This window comes from Rattus rattus, chromosome 9 (assembly GCF_011064425.1).
Source record: "Rattus rattus isolate New Zealand chromosome 9, Rrattus_CSIRO_v1, whole genome shotgun sequence".
NCBI classification, from domain to species: domain Eukaryota; kingdom Metazoa; phylum Chordata; class Mammalia; order Rodentia; family Muridae; genus Rattus; species Rattus rattus.
This window is the reverse complement of record NC_046162.1, coordinates 95,465,486-95,479,790: the sequence shown is the minus strand read 5'-3', so window position 1 is coordinate 95,479,790 and position 14,305 is coordinate 95,465,486. Positions and strand designations below refer to the sequence as shown.

Genomic DNA, 14,305 nt, shown 5'->3' with positions numbered 1-14,305 from the left:
AAGAAAGAACCAACTCCTACAAATTCTTTTACCCTCACATGTGTACCATGACATGGATGCACACACAATATTAATTTTAATTTTTTAATTGGGGTGCTAGAGAGATGTTTAAGAGCACTGGTCACTCTTCCAAAGGACCCAGGTTCAATTCCTGGTACTCACATGATTGCTAATAACCAACTGTCTGTAACTCCAATCCTAAGAGGTCCAGTGCCCTCTTCTGGCCTCATCATTTACTGCACATACATAAACATGCAGGCAAAACAGCATCCATACTCATAAAGTAAGAATAAAGTTAAAAATGTTAAGTAATTGGATTGTTAGTTTTCTACATAGTCCACATATTAAATCCTTCTCGTGTACATGACTTCCAAATAGTTTACCATCCTATAGGCTGCTGTTTTAGCGTTAAATAATTACATTTATTTGGGGGTAGAAGTGAGCATGTGCCACTTGTGGGAGCAAGAGAGCAGCCTGTGGGTCAGTTCTCTCCTTCCACCACGTAGGACCTGGGATGGAATTCAGGTTGCTTCCTCGTGATTTGTTGGCGTACTAAGATTCTGTTTTTCTTGTAAGAGTTTTATGACTTTAGCCCTCGATATGGTTTAAGTACATTTTGTATACGGTGTGAGACAGGAGCTTAGTTTCATGAGAGGGCAGGGATCTAGATTTTATTTTATTTTATTTTATTTGTCAAAAATGTGAGTCTCTCCTCATTGGATGGTCTCAGTGTCCTTTCAGAAAGCCTCTAAACACAGAGGTATGGCTTTATGTCCAGACTTGTATCTCGCGGGTCTGCAGCTGTTCTTTTGTTGTTGCACTGTTTTTGGTATAACCGTGGTTTGTAAGTCTTGACCATGTTCTTCTTAAGGATTGTTTGGGTTATTTAAAAGTCCTGGCAATCCCAGCTGGACTTAAAGTTGGTTTTTCATACTCTGCATAAAAGGCCGTTTGGATTTACTTAGGGGCTGTGTAGAATCTATAGCTCTTCTTTCTGACCCCGTTAGTAAGTGCAGTCATAGTTACACAGTGAGTGGCTAACTGATCATTTGTCCTTGTAAGTATCAGGAAATTGACTGAATTTCCATTTGTTTATTTTTTAAGAGTTTACTATGTGGGGGCCTACAGACCTAGTTCAGCAGTTAAGAACACTGGCTGCTCTTCCAGAGGTTTCAGGGTCAGTTCCCAGCTCCAACAGTTAATTAAAAACGTAATTAACTATTTGGGCTGGTGAAGTCACATATCTTGGAGAAGAATCTACAACCACCAACTTTACTAAATCAAAATGAACACTAACTACATTCTAAGTATTTATTCTTATAACACAGATAAATGTAGTCCTCACCCTTCATCAACAGAGAGACACCATTACAGAACACTACAACCAATCAGAATGCAGAGTTGCAGAGCCCAGTCCCAAGAGATAAATCTAGAAGACAACTCTAGCACTTACAGGTTCTGAGAACATTGCAGAAGAGAGGGCAAGATTGTAAGAGTCAGAGAGGATCAAGGAGTTTGATGTGAGATTGTGTCTCCTAGTAATGCAGAAGCTAAACCGTAAAAATCTCATCAACAAAACCACCTAAAACTGAGCTGAGCAAGGACAACCACAATGGACAAAGTGGGTAGGGGGGAAACACAGGGCCTCACCCCTATGTAAGGAACTGCAGGCGACTTAAAAATGCCGAGAGTCGGGTTGGGGATTTAGCTCAGTGGTAGAGCGCTTGCCTAGGAAGCCCAAGGCCCTGGGTTCGGTCCCCAGCTCCGAAAAAAAAAAAAAAAAATGCCGAGAGTCAGAGAAATAGTATTCCCCAAGGAACAGCATACCAACTGGTTATAGCTGTCCCTTGAAACATGCATATTAGTTATATGATATAGACTGAGCAATCTATATGCATATACATATGTGTGTACATAATATAGGTAACAACAATCAACGACAAAAAGAGGCCATGAATTTGAAAGAGAGCAAGGAAGGGTGTGTGGGAGGGTTTGGAGGGATAAAAGAGAAGGAAGAGATTATATAATTATGTTATAATCTCAAAAATAAGAAAAAAAAGGTGGGGCTGGAGGGATAGCTCAGCGGTTAAGAGCACTGTTCTTCCAGAGGTCCTGAGTTCAATTCCCAGCAACCACATGGTGGCTCACAACCATCTGTAATGGGATCTGATGCCCTTTTCTGGTGTGTCTGAAGAGCCACAGTGTATTCACATACATAAAATAAATAAATAATTCTTTTTAAAAAAAAAAAAAGAAAAGAAAAGGGTATAACAACAAAAAAAAAGATGAAATTTCTTGACACTGTGAGGATGTTACTATCATTAGGTAAATGAGAGAGTTGAGGGAAGGCGGCAGGTAGTTTGGAATCTGTCTGCACTTGACCAAGTGCTCCACTATGGCAGTGGCCATTGCCACAGCAGGCCCAGACTGAGAGGATCAGGACAAGTGCTCATCCTCTGCCTCCAGTGCCAGGGGAGCAGCAGGGGGGTTCGAGAGCTGAAGGGCAAGCTGGCCCTCCCTGCAAACCCCAGTAAACTCTCCATCCCTGCAGGCATGGTGGGTGGGAAGCACTCCCACATCAGAATGGACGGGACGTAGTCACTGTCCTCACGGGACGTTCCTGAGGAGCTGTCCTGCTTGTGACCTTTTTTATACATGCTGACTTATTTACAGTTGTTGTAAGACGTATCACAAATGCTGCTCACATCACACACTTTCTTTTTAGTTCATTTGTTTTACAAAGTTAATTTTCGCGTGTACTAATTTGATGCTGGACTTTATATTTCAGGATTATAGTGTCACCTATGGCCATTGCCCAGAAATCACAGTATACACAAGCTGCTGCTACTTCCCAAGTGCAGCTCAACTCCCTGCCCTATGGGCAGAGAACAAGAAGTCTCTCCTCAGCATGCTGGTGGAGGTGAGCTTCTTTCCAGTTGTTTCCCTCTGACACTGAGATCAAACCCAGAGCCCCAAGCTAGGCGTCATCATAGGGGTGTATCCAATGGAAACCTTTAGTAAAACATTGTTTTTTAAATGTATATAGAAAGAAGAATTTTGTTCTTTTGTGTGTAAAGGGGAGGGGAGAGCAGAGAGAGATGCTATTCATACATGAGCCATCACATGTATACATGTCAAAGGTTGAGATCACTTTCCACTATACATACTAAGACACATGTCTCGATGTACCCAGACCTCACTGGTCTGGCTAACCAACAGGGTTCCCTATCTCTGCCTCCTGAGCACTGGATCGCAGGTGGGCTGACATGCTCACCTAGCCTTTTACATGGGTTATCGGGATCTAAGCTCCAGTCCTCACGCCGGGGTGGAAAGCACTCTCTCCTCTGAGCCATCTCCTGAGCCTGAGGTTTATTCATCTTTTGCTTGCCAAAATGGATGCCATAGATGCCATACAGTCACAGACCTTGAATCTGCTGTAATTGGGGGCTTCTTGTTCTTCAAGCTCAGAATCACACAGTCACACTCAGCATTGCCATGGAAGGAAATCATTCAAGGCATTTGAAGACTTTAGGCTTTCATTGTTTCAGAGTTCTTATCACTGGCTCTGACTTGGGAGCACTGACTGATTAGCAGATAGTCAGAGTCACTTGGGACAAAGGTTAGCTAGGCTGACAGGGTCAGGTCGATTTGGACCCAACCCTGAGCTATAATATACTCATCAAACCCTTAACTTTTTTTTTTTTTGAGACAGGGTTTGTTAATTTGATGATGGTAGCCTCAAATGTGTATGTGTGCACACACATGTTTGATTGATTTTGATCAAGTCTCAAGCTATTGCCTGTAAAATATCTGCTGACATCGTGAAAATTTTGTTTGTTTGTTTGTTTGTTTGTTTGTTTGTTTTTTCAGGTCCACAAAGGAGTCCATGGGTTAGTAAAAGACAAGACTGGTAAACCAATCTCTAAAGCAGTAATTGTACTCAATGAAGGAATAAGAGTACACACAAAAGAGGGGGGTTATTTCCATGTGCTTTTAGCTCCTGGGGTCCATAACATCAATGCCATCGCTGATGGATACCAGCAACAGCATTCACAGGTAAGAAACTCAACTTGGATTTGATAAGTGCTTATTGTTTTTAACACTTGCGCCTTATTTTAAAACTCTTATTAGGAAACAAGAAGTAAAAATATGCCCACCTCTCAATTACAGAATCTATTATCCTTTTGTTGCCAAAAGGTATTGTTCTCTTCCTCAGCAACAAAAGAATAACTTGCATAGCATTTATATAGTGCAGATGGTTCTTGGCTACCTTCTTGGTTTGCTTTATAGGCCCAAAGCATTTAGTGAAACAGGACTGCAGTATCTAAAAGTGGCTTTGCAAATTTAACATGGATGTGTATGGATGTCTGCCTGTGGGCTGTGCACCATTCACTTGCAATGCCAGCAGAGGCCAGCAGAGGGTGTGGATTCCTAGATTCTCTGGAGCTAGAGTTCTGGGTAGTTGTGAGCCACTGTGTGTGGTCCTCAGGAAGAGCAGCCAGTGCTCTTGAGTGCAGAGCACCTCACCATTCCCATAAGTGACTTTTCACAATTCTTAAATTTTATCGTTTTAGGTCTTTGTGCATCATGATGCAGCCAGTTCTGTGGTGATAGTCTTTGATACAGATAACCGGATATTTGGTTTGCCAAGGGAGCTTGTGGTAACTGTGTCAGGTAAAGATTTTCAGTTTTTAGAACTTGATGTTAAAACCAGTTCTGCTGTTACACTTTGAGAGTGGCTAGTCCCCACAAACACCTCTAACTGCTTTTCCCAGAGTCTATCCATCCAAACCTGATTTCCCAAGCGGCTGTTGTCCTATATGTTCCTCTGTCTTGCCCCTAAGTTTTTCAGGTCCATCCTCAAGTTAATCTCTACTGAGAGACAGCTACTATCTCAACCCTACATTTTTGCATCACCTTAGTCACTGTGGGTCTCATATGTACCTGCCCAGTGCACTGTCTACATTTAATGTCCACCACCAAAACAAAGTTCAGGCAACAGAGAGTTATCTGCATCCCCAGATCCTAGAGCCAGAGTTGGCCCCAACGAGGTCTTGTTGAGTAGTGTGGAACACGCAAGTGTCACTTTGCATCAAGATCCTACTGGTTGCTAGAATTTACTCTTTGGTTTTTCAAGGTCCAGGAAAGAGGAAATGTTCTTGCCAGGGTTAATTTGCGCCATTGTTTTAATTACTTAAAGGTTAGGGGGAAATGTGTAGAAAGAACAATGTTCCCTGTACTCCATCTGTTTGACACAATAACGTCCCATTCATTTCTCAGTGTAACTGGACTGAAAGCAAAACCCCAAGCTCCATTGCAGCGTGGGGGTCTCGGGTGAGAATGGTACCTTGGAAGCATGGTGTGAGCACAGAGCTGCTTGTGGGATGCTTACCATTCTCCTTGAGCCTGGCAAATACAAAGAACTCGGTGGTTGAAGGCACGGGAGTCAGGATTCAGCCATAGTTTAAGTCTAGCTTTGCCAGCTATTTGCTGGAGTGCACTCAGATTTTATTTCTTACCTATTACTTTTTTTTTTTTTGCTAAGGCTATTGTTTTGCTAATCTTGTATACAAATTTAAAATAAAAAACCACTGCAAGTTAGAGGCCAGTCAGGACTATACTAGTCTCAGCTAGCCTGAGGTACAGTGAGACCCAGGATGGATCGACAGATAGGACGGGTGAGTGGATGCTGACAAGATGGCTTAGCAGGTAGCAGCATCTTGCTGCACAAGCCTGATGACCTGAGTTCAACCCTGAAGCCCACAGTAGAAAGAAAACCAATGTATACAAATGGTCCTCTGACCTCCACATGTAACTTAAACATCTTTAAGTAAAAATTAAAAAAAGAAAGAAGAAGAAAGAAATAACAGTCTGCTGGAAGTGCTGTCCAGTGATAGAGCTTGCCCTAGGATCAATTCCTAGCACAGGAAAAAGACAAGGGAAAGAAGGAAGGAAAGAGAAATAAAGATAGATAGATAGATAGATAGATAGATAGATAGATAGATAGATAGATAGATAGATAGATAGGAAGGAGAGAAATAAAGATAGATAGATAGATAGATAGATAGATAGATAGATAGATAGATAGATAGATCAATCTTGGAAAATAACCCTAAAGCAGTTAAAAATTCCTGGGTCCTGAGTTTTGCTGGTTTGCTTATTGATCTCTCCCATCATGCTACAGTAAGGGCGATGCTTCTAGAATGACAGAGTGGGTTTGTTGAGATGCTAGAGATTGGGCCCCCGGCTTCTTGCCTGCCAGGTCTACCACAGAGGATCATCTTCAGACAATCAAATTGCTCTTAATTGCATGAAATTAAAGCAAATGACATATTATTAAAAGTGCCATCAGAGGTAGTTGCTTGTTGACACTCACATGTGGTTTTGTCGGACAGGTGCCACCATGTCAGCGCTGATCCTCACGGCTTGCATCATTTGGTGCATCTGTTCCATCAAGTCTAACAGACACAAAGATGGCTTCCACCGGCTGCGGCAGCATCATGATGAATATGAAGATGAAATTCGCATGATGTCAACTGGCTCTAAGAAGTCCCTTTTAAGCCATGAGTTCCAGGATGAAACGGACACAGAGGAAGAGACATTATATTCTAGCAAACATTGAGAAGCACGGTTTGCATATCTCCCTGCATAAGTACCAGGCAAATGACAGCTCCTCTTGGGAGACACTGCAGTAAGAAGAGAGATTCCTTCCTCCTTCAAAGAGCTTTGGGAAGTTAGCCTGCTAAATTCATACTCTCTGAATGTCACAGGCAGTTTTGAACTTCCCTTCCTTAAAAGTACTCTTAACCTTTTCTTAAAAAAAAATCTGATTTCTATTTATGCAGCAGAAGATGGGACAGCCACTTTGTTTCCCTTTTTAATTTAAGATGAGCTGTTCAAAGATCCTACAGAAACAGCATACAACCATCTAGTAGATGTGTTTTGCACATCAGGCATTTACTAGTGGCTTTAGTTTTGTTCTCTTTAATTTAAAGGCCAAAAGAATCCAGAAACATTAAGGCAGGGACACCAGTCAGACTCTGACATAAAGCTTTAAAAACTCGAGATTTTTCTCCATCTACTGAGGAGTTCTCTTCTCCAGTTAGCAAATGGCTGGGCTTTCTCTTCTTCAGGTTTACTGGAGGCTGGATGATTTTTAAACATGACATCAGGAAATGGAATAAACGGGCTTCCGTCTTCGTCTTTCTACCTGTTTCCAAGCTGGGTCAGAACTGGTGGGCTGTGCTTTTAGCAGGATTTTACTACCTCTCTTGTAAGGTTTAGCAAAGTTCTAAATATCCTCATCTTAAAAGAGAACTCACAGCTTTGCTGTGGAGGCACCAGATGCCCTGTGAGTAGAGGGGAGAGGGGGTTGGAGCAGAAGCAAGGACATTGTCTGTCTTATCTTGGTAAAACCCATAGGTGCTGCTGCTTTAACTGTGAAGCACTTGTCCCCCAGGAATGCCTGTCCCTTAGTGTCTCCTACATCTCAGCCTCTTTTGTGTGTACACCTGTGGTTTCCTATGGTCCCACACCTAAAGGTTCTGAGTTCTACTGCTGAAACTATCTAAAAGTGGACGAAACCTACTTGCACATTCTTATTACACTTGGATCCAAATGTCTGCACTTGATGCTCCAGCCCAAGCCTTCGCCCCGAGATGGCAGATTGTCATGGAAATAGTATGGCCTCTGCACATAGGCCTCTGCAAGCAATTTGGTTCTTTGTCCTAATGATTCCTTTGACAGTCTTCTTTTGATCAAGCAATTATGTTAAAATTTTTCAGTTCTAAGCTTTGAAATATGGCTCTTTCCAAGTGAAAGGACCAGCTGAAAGACTGCCATGTGATAGGACATTGGTGGGAAGGTGTCCTCTTCAGTGCCAGTCAGGCAGAGACCTACAGGACTGGCACCTTACTGTGTCTGTCTGTCTGCTCTTCAGTGGAATGATGCTTTCTGTGAGTGCGAGTCTTACCAATGACGTAACAGTTTAATATCTTTGAATGTTTTTAATGGCCAAGTTGCTGCTGAACTTGTACTAAATCAGGGGATCACAAAACTAGCTCCTCCCTTTCCAAACCGTATTCATACCATTGATGTATCAGTTACCCCAAAGGCTCAGCTCACCAGGTCACTCGGCTACACTTGGTGAGGATGCACCCAGGTGGCTGTAAAAAGTTGGCATCTTGGTTAACGACTAATGAGGGACTAAGGAGATCGTGGTATCTGTTAGCCACAGTCACTTAGGTGGCTTAGGTCCTGGCATCAGCGTGTAGGAGTCCCTGTCTCGCCGCAGGAGCAGAACAGTTGGAGGCAGGCGATGCTAATGAGGAGCACGTGACTCCATTCTTCCAGTGACACTTCCGCTTTCCTAAATGATGTGTATTGTTCTTTTCCAGCTTTATTTTTAAAAGTGCCAAGTCAGAAAACCAACAAGTGGCCTGTGGCTGGGCCCTGCTTGGGACAACTAGAAACCAAGTTCATGTGACGTTCTTCACTTTACTAGAGTTCACTAATGGACACTTTCCACTGTTCTCTGGAATTCAGTGTGTCTTTAACAGAACATCTCAGCGGTCACAGGCCACGCCTTGGTCACAGGCCATGCCTTCTTAAGTATGTATGAAGCTTTGTTAGAGATGAATATATAGAATAGTTCTCTTCGTCATCTTTTCCTGAAATGAAACACAAATTTCTGCTCTAAGTTTTAATGAACTTCTGATGTACTGAGGTGGAAAATCAGGCCTCCCCAGCCTCTGTCACCTATGAACATGAATGTACCAGACCCATGACTACTCTGTTCTTAGCCCAGCCTTCTTTTGGTTGTGAAACCAATCTAATCTCACACTACTTCAGCAGCCAAGGGCACTGAAGCCATACGGGGAGGGCAGTGCACGCCTCCAGTGTTTCTCTGAAGACCTTCCATTTCTTCAGAGTCCTGGACGCGAGTGTCACAGTATTAGGAAGTCTGCCCCAGTCTGAGATGTGCCTTTCCTTTGCTCACAAGACATTGCTTTGTCCTGGTGATGAGTTTATAAGCCTTCCCTCCCTGCTCCTTAACAAAAGCAACGTGATGGATAGGTGATGTTCACAGTGTCTGCCCATGTGGATGCACTTGTGCTGGTAGAGTCTGGTGAGATGATCTCAAGTAACTATACCAGCTTTGGTGTAGCAATGAACTCTGGGTGGTGCGGCATCTGCTGGGTGTTCCCGTGAAGAACACGTGCCATTCTTGCTGAGAAGAATTGGCTTTGGGACTCTGTTAGCTTCGAGGAAGGAAACATTGTATGCTTGGCTCAGTGTGCTTGGCTGGTTAATCTTTGATAATTTCATCTGAATGAGATTTGCTGAATTGGTGAATATTGAATTTAAAACTAATTATGAGTGAAAAATAAAAGGGTAGTGCTTATGTCTGAACTTGATGCTTTTTGAGCTAGCACCAGCTTCCTGGGAACCGCAGTTTATCTCCACCCGTTCCTGGCATTGAAGAGGTTTATCGTCTTGCCAGACCCTCACTGTGTCAGGTTTTGTCTCTGCTCTCTCATTGGCTATGAACATGTCATGGTGTCCTGCAGTATGGGTCTCCGGTGGATTGTTCTATGGTGGCACCCAAGTATTTTCCCCAAATTTTTCCTTTATTGTTATTACTAAAATTCCACTAATGGTTAAATATTCAATGATCTTTCAGTCTAGCAACTTGTTGATAACTTTAGGTTTCTGATTTGTTTTTATTATAGCAGTTTGGGGGGGTGAATAGGGTCTTTGATTAATGTCAATTGAATTTGGGTTTCTAGTTTTTTGAAGAAAACCCTCCCAAATACACTTTTCCTTTATATTTGGAAAAACTTCACTGATGGTTCCACTTAACTCTCAGAGTATGGTCCTAGTTGATTTTGAAATATGAAAGTAGGTTACCATTTTGAGGCAATTGGATAAAAATTATGTAAATACAGACAATTGCAATGTTTATAGCCGGCATAGCATGAATGTACCAGCTACATTCTGCACTGCAGATTTCTTGGAGGTGTGACGTGGTATTTTTTTTATGTTCCTTTTACCTCTCTTGTTTTCGGAATACTTCCCCAGATCCAAAACTCTTCACAGTTATTTATGTGACACGACACCCATTCATTCGTCTTAAGTGCTTCAGTCTTCTGTTTTATTTCATGCACTGTGCCTTCAAGATGAAAATTTAAAAGGGACTTTAAAAGAATTGAATAGTAGTTTTAAAAAAGTTAATCTGTGTAATTTATGTGAACTCTAACTGTAATGAGGTCCTTTGTTTTTTATATGTAAACAGATCTACTAATCCTGTATAAAAGTTATTTTATGATGTTTGTCTTTCTTTGTGTGTTGTCTCATAAGCTTTATTCAAAAACAGTAGACCAAAGAAGGTTACTGCTCTAATCCTGAAAGTTTTAAGCTTAGTTTTTCTACCTAACTTGAAGAGAAAACAGTACCAGAGGCAGGATACAGGGAGCCATCCGTAAAGTGTTCCCGCCTTCATGAATTGACGAGCAGAAGGTTTCGTTTCAGAAGCGACTGTTTGCATAGCAGCCACGCTCGGTAGCGCCTCCGGAACGGTGGGCTCAGAAGCACCACACACAGTAGCAACACAGGCTTTACCATCACCGCCCCTTCCCGGGTATCCTAGACCCATGTTACATTTGTCCATTAAAATTATGGTCCTTGTTCCAGGCGAAGCACAGTTCGAATAACCTGAGCTGGCATGGCAGTGATGGATTCAGTGTCCCCTTGTTATTTAGCAAGTGTCCTCAGTATTGCTGCTCTGATGAGTTGGGAATGTAGAGCTATATAAGAAACATGGGCTGTAGGGGATTGGGATTTAGCTCAGTGGTAGAGCGCTTGCCTAGCAAGCACAAGGCCCTGGGTTCAGTCCCCAGCTCGAAAAAAAAAAAAAAAAAAAAAGAAACATGGGCTGTGCTGACAGGGGCTCAGAGTGCAGACTAGAGGAGTAGAAATAGCGATAGACTCTGCCTCAGGGGCATTTAGCCTCTCTCAGAAGTCTCCTGAGGAAGTTCTGAGAGGTTTGAGTCTGGCCCAGCTTGTGATAGATGTCATTTGCAATCTGACCTTGAATTGCAAGAATCTCGGAACAGTTTCCTGTCTGTTAAAGAACCGACTTGAATAGAATGATAGGTGGGCTGAATGAGATGGAGTCCGCATGGTATTTGGCTCCAAGCTGAGTACCTGGAGTAGCCAGTGTCATTTCCTGGTCTGTTTGATGGTACAGTGTCAGCCGTCTGAACACAGATCTCTTAGAGGTCATCTTTTCAGTTTAGAAGATATTTAGATAAGAAAACTTCCTGGAACTTTCTTCCACTTGGGGTTCAGTAGGTTGTCTGAAGTATGACAGAAGTTTTAATTTTCCAGATGCTTCCTTCTTGTCTTTAGGTGCGATTAGACTGTGTCCGTGTTACTTTTGTAGAAGCTTTGTTTAACCGTTGAAAATCCCATCCTGAGTTTGACCACTTTTTTCATGCCTGAATCCAGATGTCTTTACGTTGTTTTTATAAACATAATCTGCTAACTGTGCTCAGTTTTTCAGATGTTTAGGAATTGTTACCAGCAATGTAAATACCGTGGCCACTGCTCACATGCATCTCAGTTAGGAATAAATGCCAGCATGCAGATCGCATGCCTTACTGTCACTGGCAGGCAGATGCCAGCTCTAGTACTGATTCTCTGTTACTTACTATAAATGTGAAATAACTTTGCACAGTGGCCCAGAACTTAAAAACTTACAACGGAATCTGATAAAGTATTAGCCAGTAATGGGTTAAAGCAAGCATGCGACCTGGTAAGCACTTTTGTCTAGGGTCAAAGGGGATGTTTCCCTGTTAGAGTGTAACAAAAGTGGGTGAGATGAGCACAGTGAATGGTCTCAGCCAGTAGGGTGGAATTAAGAGAGGTTAAGAGTGCAGTGCATTTTCAAGTCCATGCTGGAAGACTGAAGACAAACGGGGGTTTGATAATTAGATGGAAGGCAGCACTGTAACTACAAATGATGGCATAGCTGGGCATGGCTCACGCCTTTAACCCCAGCACTCAGGAGGCAAAGGCAGGCAGAGCTCTGTGAGTTCGAGACCAACCTGGTTTACATAGTAAGATCCCTTATCTCCAAAGGTGGGGACAGGGTTAGTATGGAAACCTGGACTTTAGCAAAAGCTACGTACTCAAACAGAAGAGTGTGAAGAGAGCAACGTGAAGTCAGGGCTGCAGTGGAAATGCGAGCTAGAATGGCAGGCAGTTTTAAGGTGGAACGTTTAGAATGGCAGGCAGTTTTAAGGTGGAATGTTTAGAATAAACTACAGAATAAACGCCTTGTTGATAATGTGATTGTAGTCTGAGGTTGCCATTGTGGTTGAGCCAAAGTGAAAGAGCTATAAGGAAAGTTTAGGCTGCTAGATCTAATGCCAGGGGAATTATCCAGTGGTAATCACTGCCTACCATGCCTGGAACCCCGGGGTCATGGTTCAGACCTGAGCACCACCTGTTAGAATTCCAAGTACTTCCCGCGACTATGGCGTCTGTACACACTGTCATCTGTGATGGTCATGTCGTTTCTGAAAGAGCCCAGCACCAACTGGGCTTTTGATTTAGGATCTGAAAAGACATAAGGGACCTAAAGTTGATCTTAAAGAGAGTGTGTGGAATGAGTGTGTGGGCAGGTTGTGCAGATGGCTGAATCGAGGACTGCTGGATATTCGGAAAATAACTTTGGGAGAGTTTCAGATATATGAAGTTACAAAGAGAATGCAGAATTGGCTGCTGAGTTTAATGTGGAAGATGTGGCTGTTGGAATACAAGAAAGGGCTGTATACATTTTCTATTTGACAGCACTTGGATGGGGTGATTTTGAGAAAGAACCGGACACAGGACGTAGGATGCCTAGAACCTGGCCAGCTCTGCGGAACTCAGTTTCTGTGGAAGGTGTCCATAGAGGCAGAGGGAACCTCACAACTTTTTCACCACCATAAAGACAATAGGAAAGCGTCTGTTAATTTCAGGTGTTGGCATTATCAAATGCTGTAAATCAAAAAACAGAGAACAGTCTGTGGAGACGGAAGATTCAACAGTAAAATTAGAGTTGTTTTGGCCAGAAGACAGACATGTAGGCATTCTTAGAAGTCTAATTCGACTCATTATATATGCTGGAAGTCTAATACCTAAGTGATTCCAACATAGAGCATGTAACACATTCTTGTAGGATGAAGAGGAACTTGCAGGTAGCTGGAAACACCATTAGCAGCCTAGCTGCTCTCCCAGCATTTCATTACAGAATAATACAAAACGGAAAAGGGTAGGTGCAGTGGCACACATCTTAGATGTGCACTCAGCCATCTAAGGCACAGATACGGAAGGACCACTAAGTTTGAGGCCAGCCTGGACTACAGAGCAAGAACCTATCTCAAAGAAAAAGAAAAGCATATGTAGAAAACATACCCTTTTGATATTATTTGAGAGTAGAGAATGTTAGAATCAAATTTAATAGAGAAAATCAGCATCACAGCACGTACTCTACTTCCTAACACCCCTACCTCCCACCCCAGTCCCACCACCAGACTCAAAAGCAGACTGCAGGGACGATGGGCAGTGTCAGCAAACGGACGGGACACTCCAGTGCTTATCTAGAACTCCCGCCAGAGAGACAAGCCTGCTGCCACCTGAAGGCTCTAATGGGGCGTTGGCAATGTCTACTTGCAGCCCCTTTGCTCATGGAACTTTACACAATCCTGGGTGTATATAAATAATGAGTAGGGGGCGGGAGAGATGGCTTAGTGGTTAAGAGCACTGACTGCTCTTCCTGAGGTCCTGAGTTCAATTCCCAGCAACCACATGGTGGCTCACAACCATCTGATGCCCTCTTCTGTGTGTCTAAAGACAGTGTACTCATCTGAGAGAATCCCAGATAAGGACATGTCTGCAAAATAAATATATTAAATAAATAAATCTTTAAAAAAAATAATGAGTAGGTACACAAATCAAACATCCAGTGCTAGTCTATCGTAAAGAACTTATATTTTTGGTTGTGAGCCCAGCCTTTAACAGCTGAGCCATCTCTCCAACCCAAGAATTTATTTTAAAACAGGTTTTTTGGTACATATAATTTCACCATTAGAGATGCAAACATTTATATGCTAATTGAGCTAAATATATGCTTGATAATTTTACCGGAATCATGGCTGAATATGTGCTACTCAGACACACTTCCATCGTCCGTCAGAACTGCCTGGTTTTACGGTCACCAGCACTGAGACTACCGCTCTGAGCCATTTCAGAAGCTGAG

General features: G+C 42.7%; 1 protein-coding gene across 1 annotated transcript in view; it reads left to right on the top strand.

The window, feature by feature from the left end:
• The window catches only part of Cpd (carboxypeptidase D), a 65,168-nt gene extending 54,841 nt beyond the window's left edge, over positions 1-10,327 (top strand). The window contains exons 18-21 of the mRNA XM_032914267.1: positions 2,789-2,920; positions 3,871-4,056; positions 4,575-4,674; positions 6,396-10,327. Coding sequence (XP_032770158.1) covers positions 2,789-2,920; positions 3,871-4,056; positions 4,575-4,674; positions 6,396-6,622 — 645 coding nt within the window. The 3' untranslated portion in view covers positions 6,623-10,327. The remainder of the gene's footprint in view (positions 1-2,788; positions 2,921-3,870; positions 4,057-4,574; positions 4,675-6,395) is intronic.
• Positions 10,328-14,305: the final 3,978 nt, after the last annotated feature.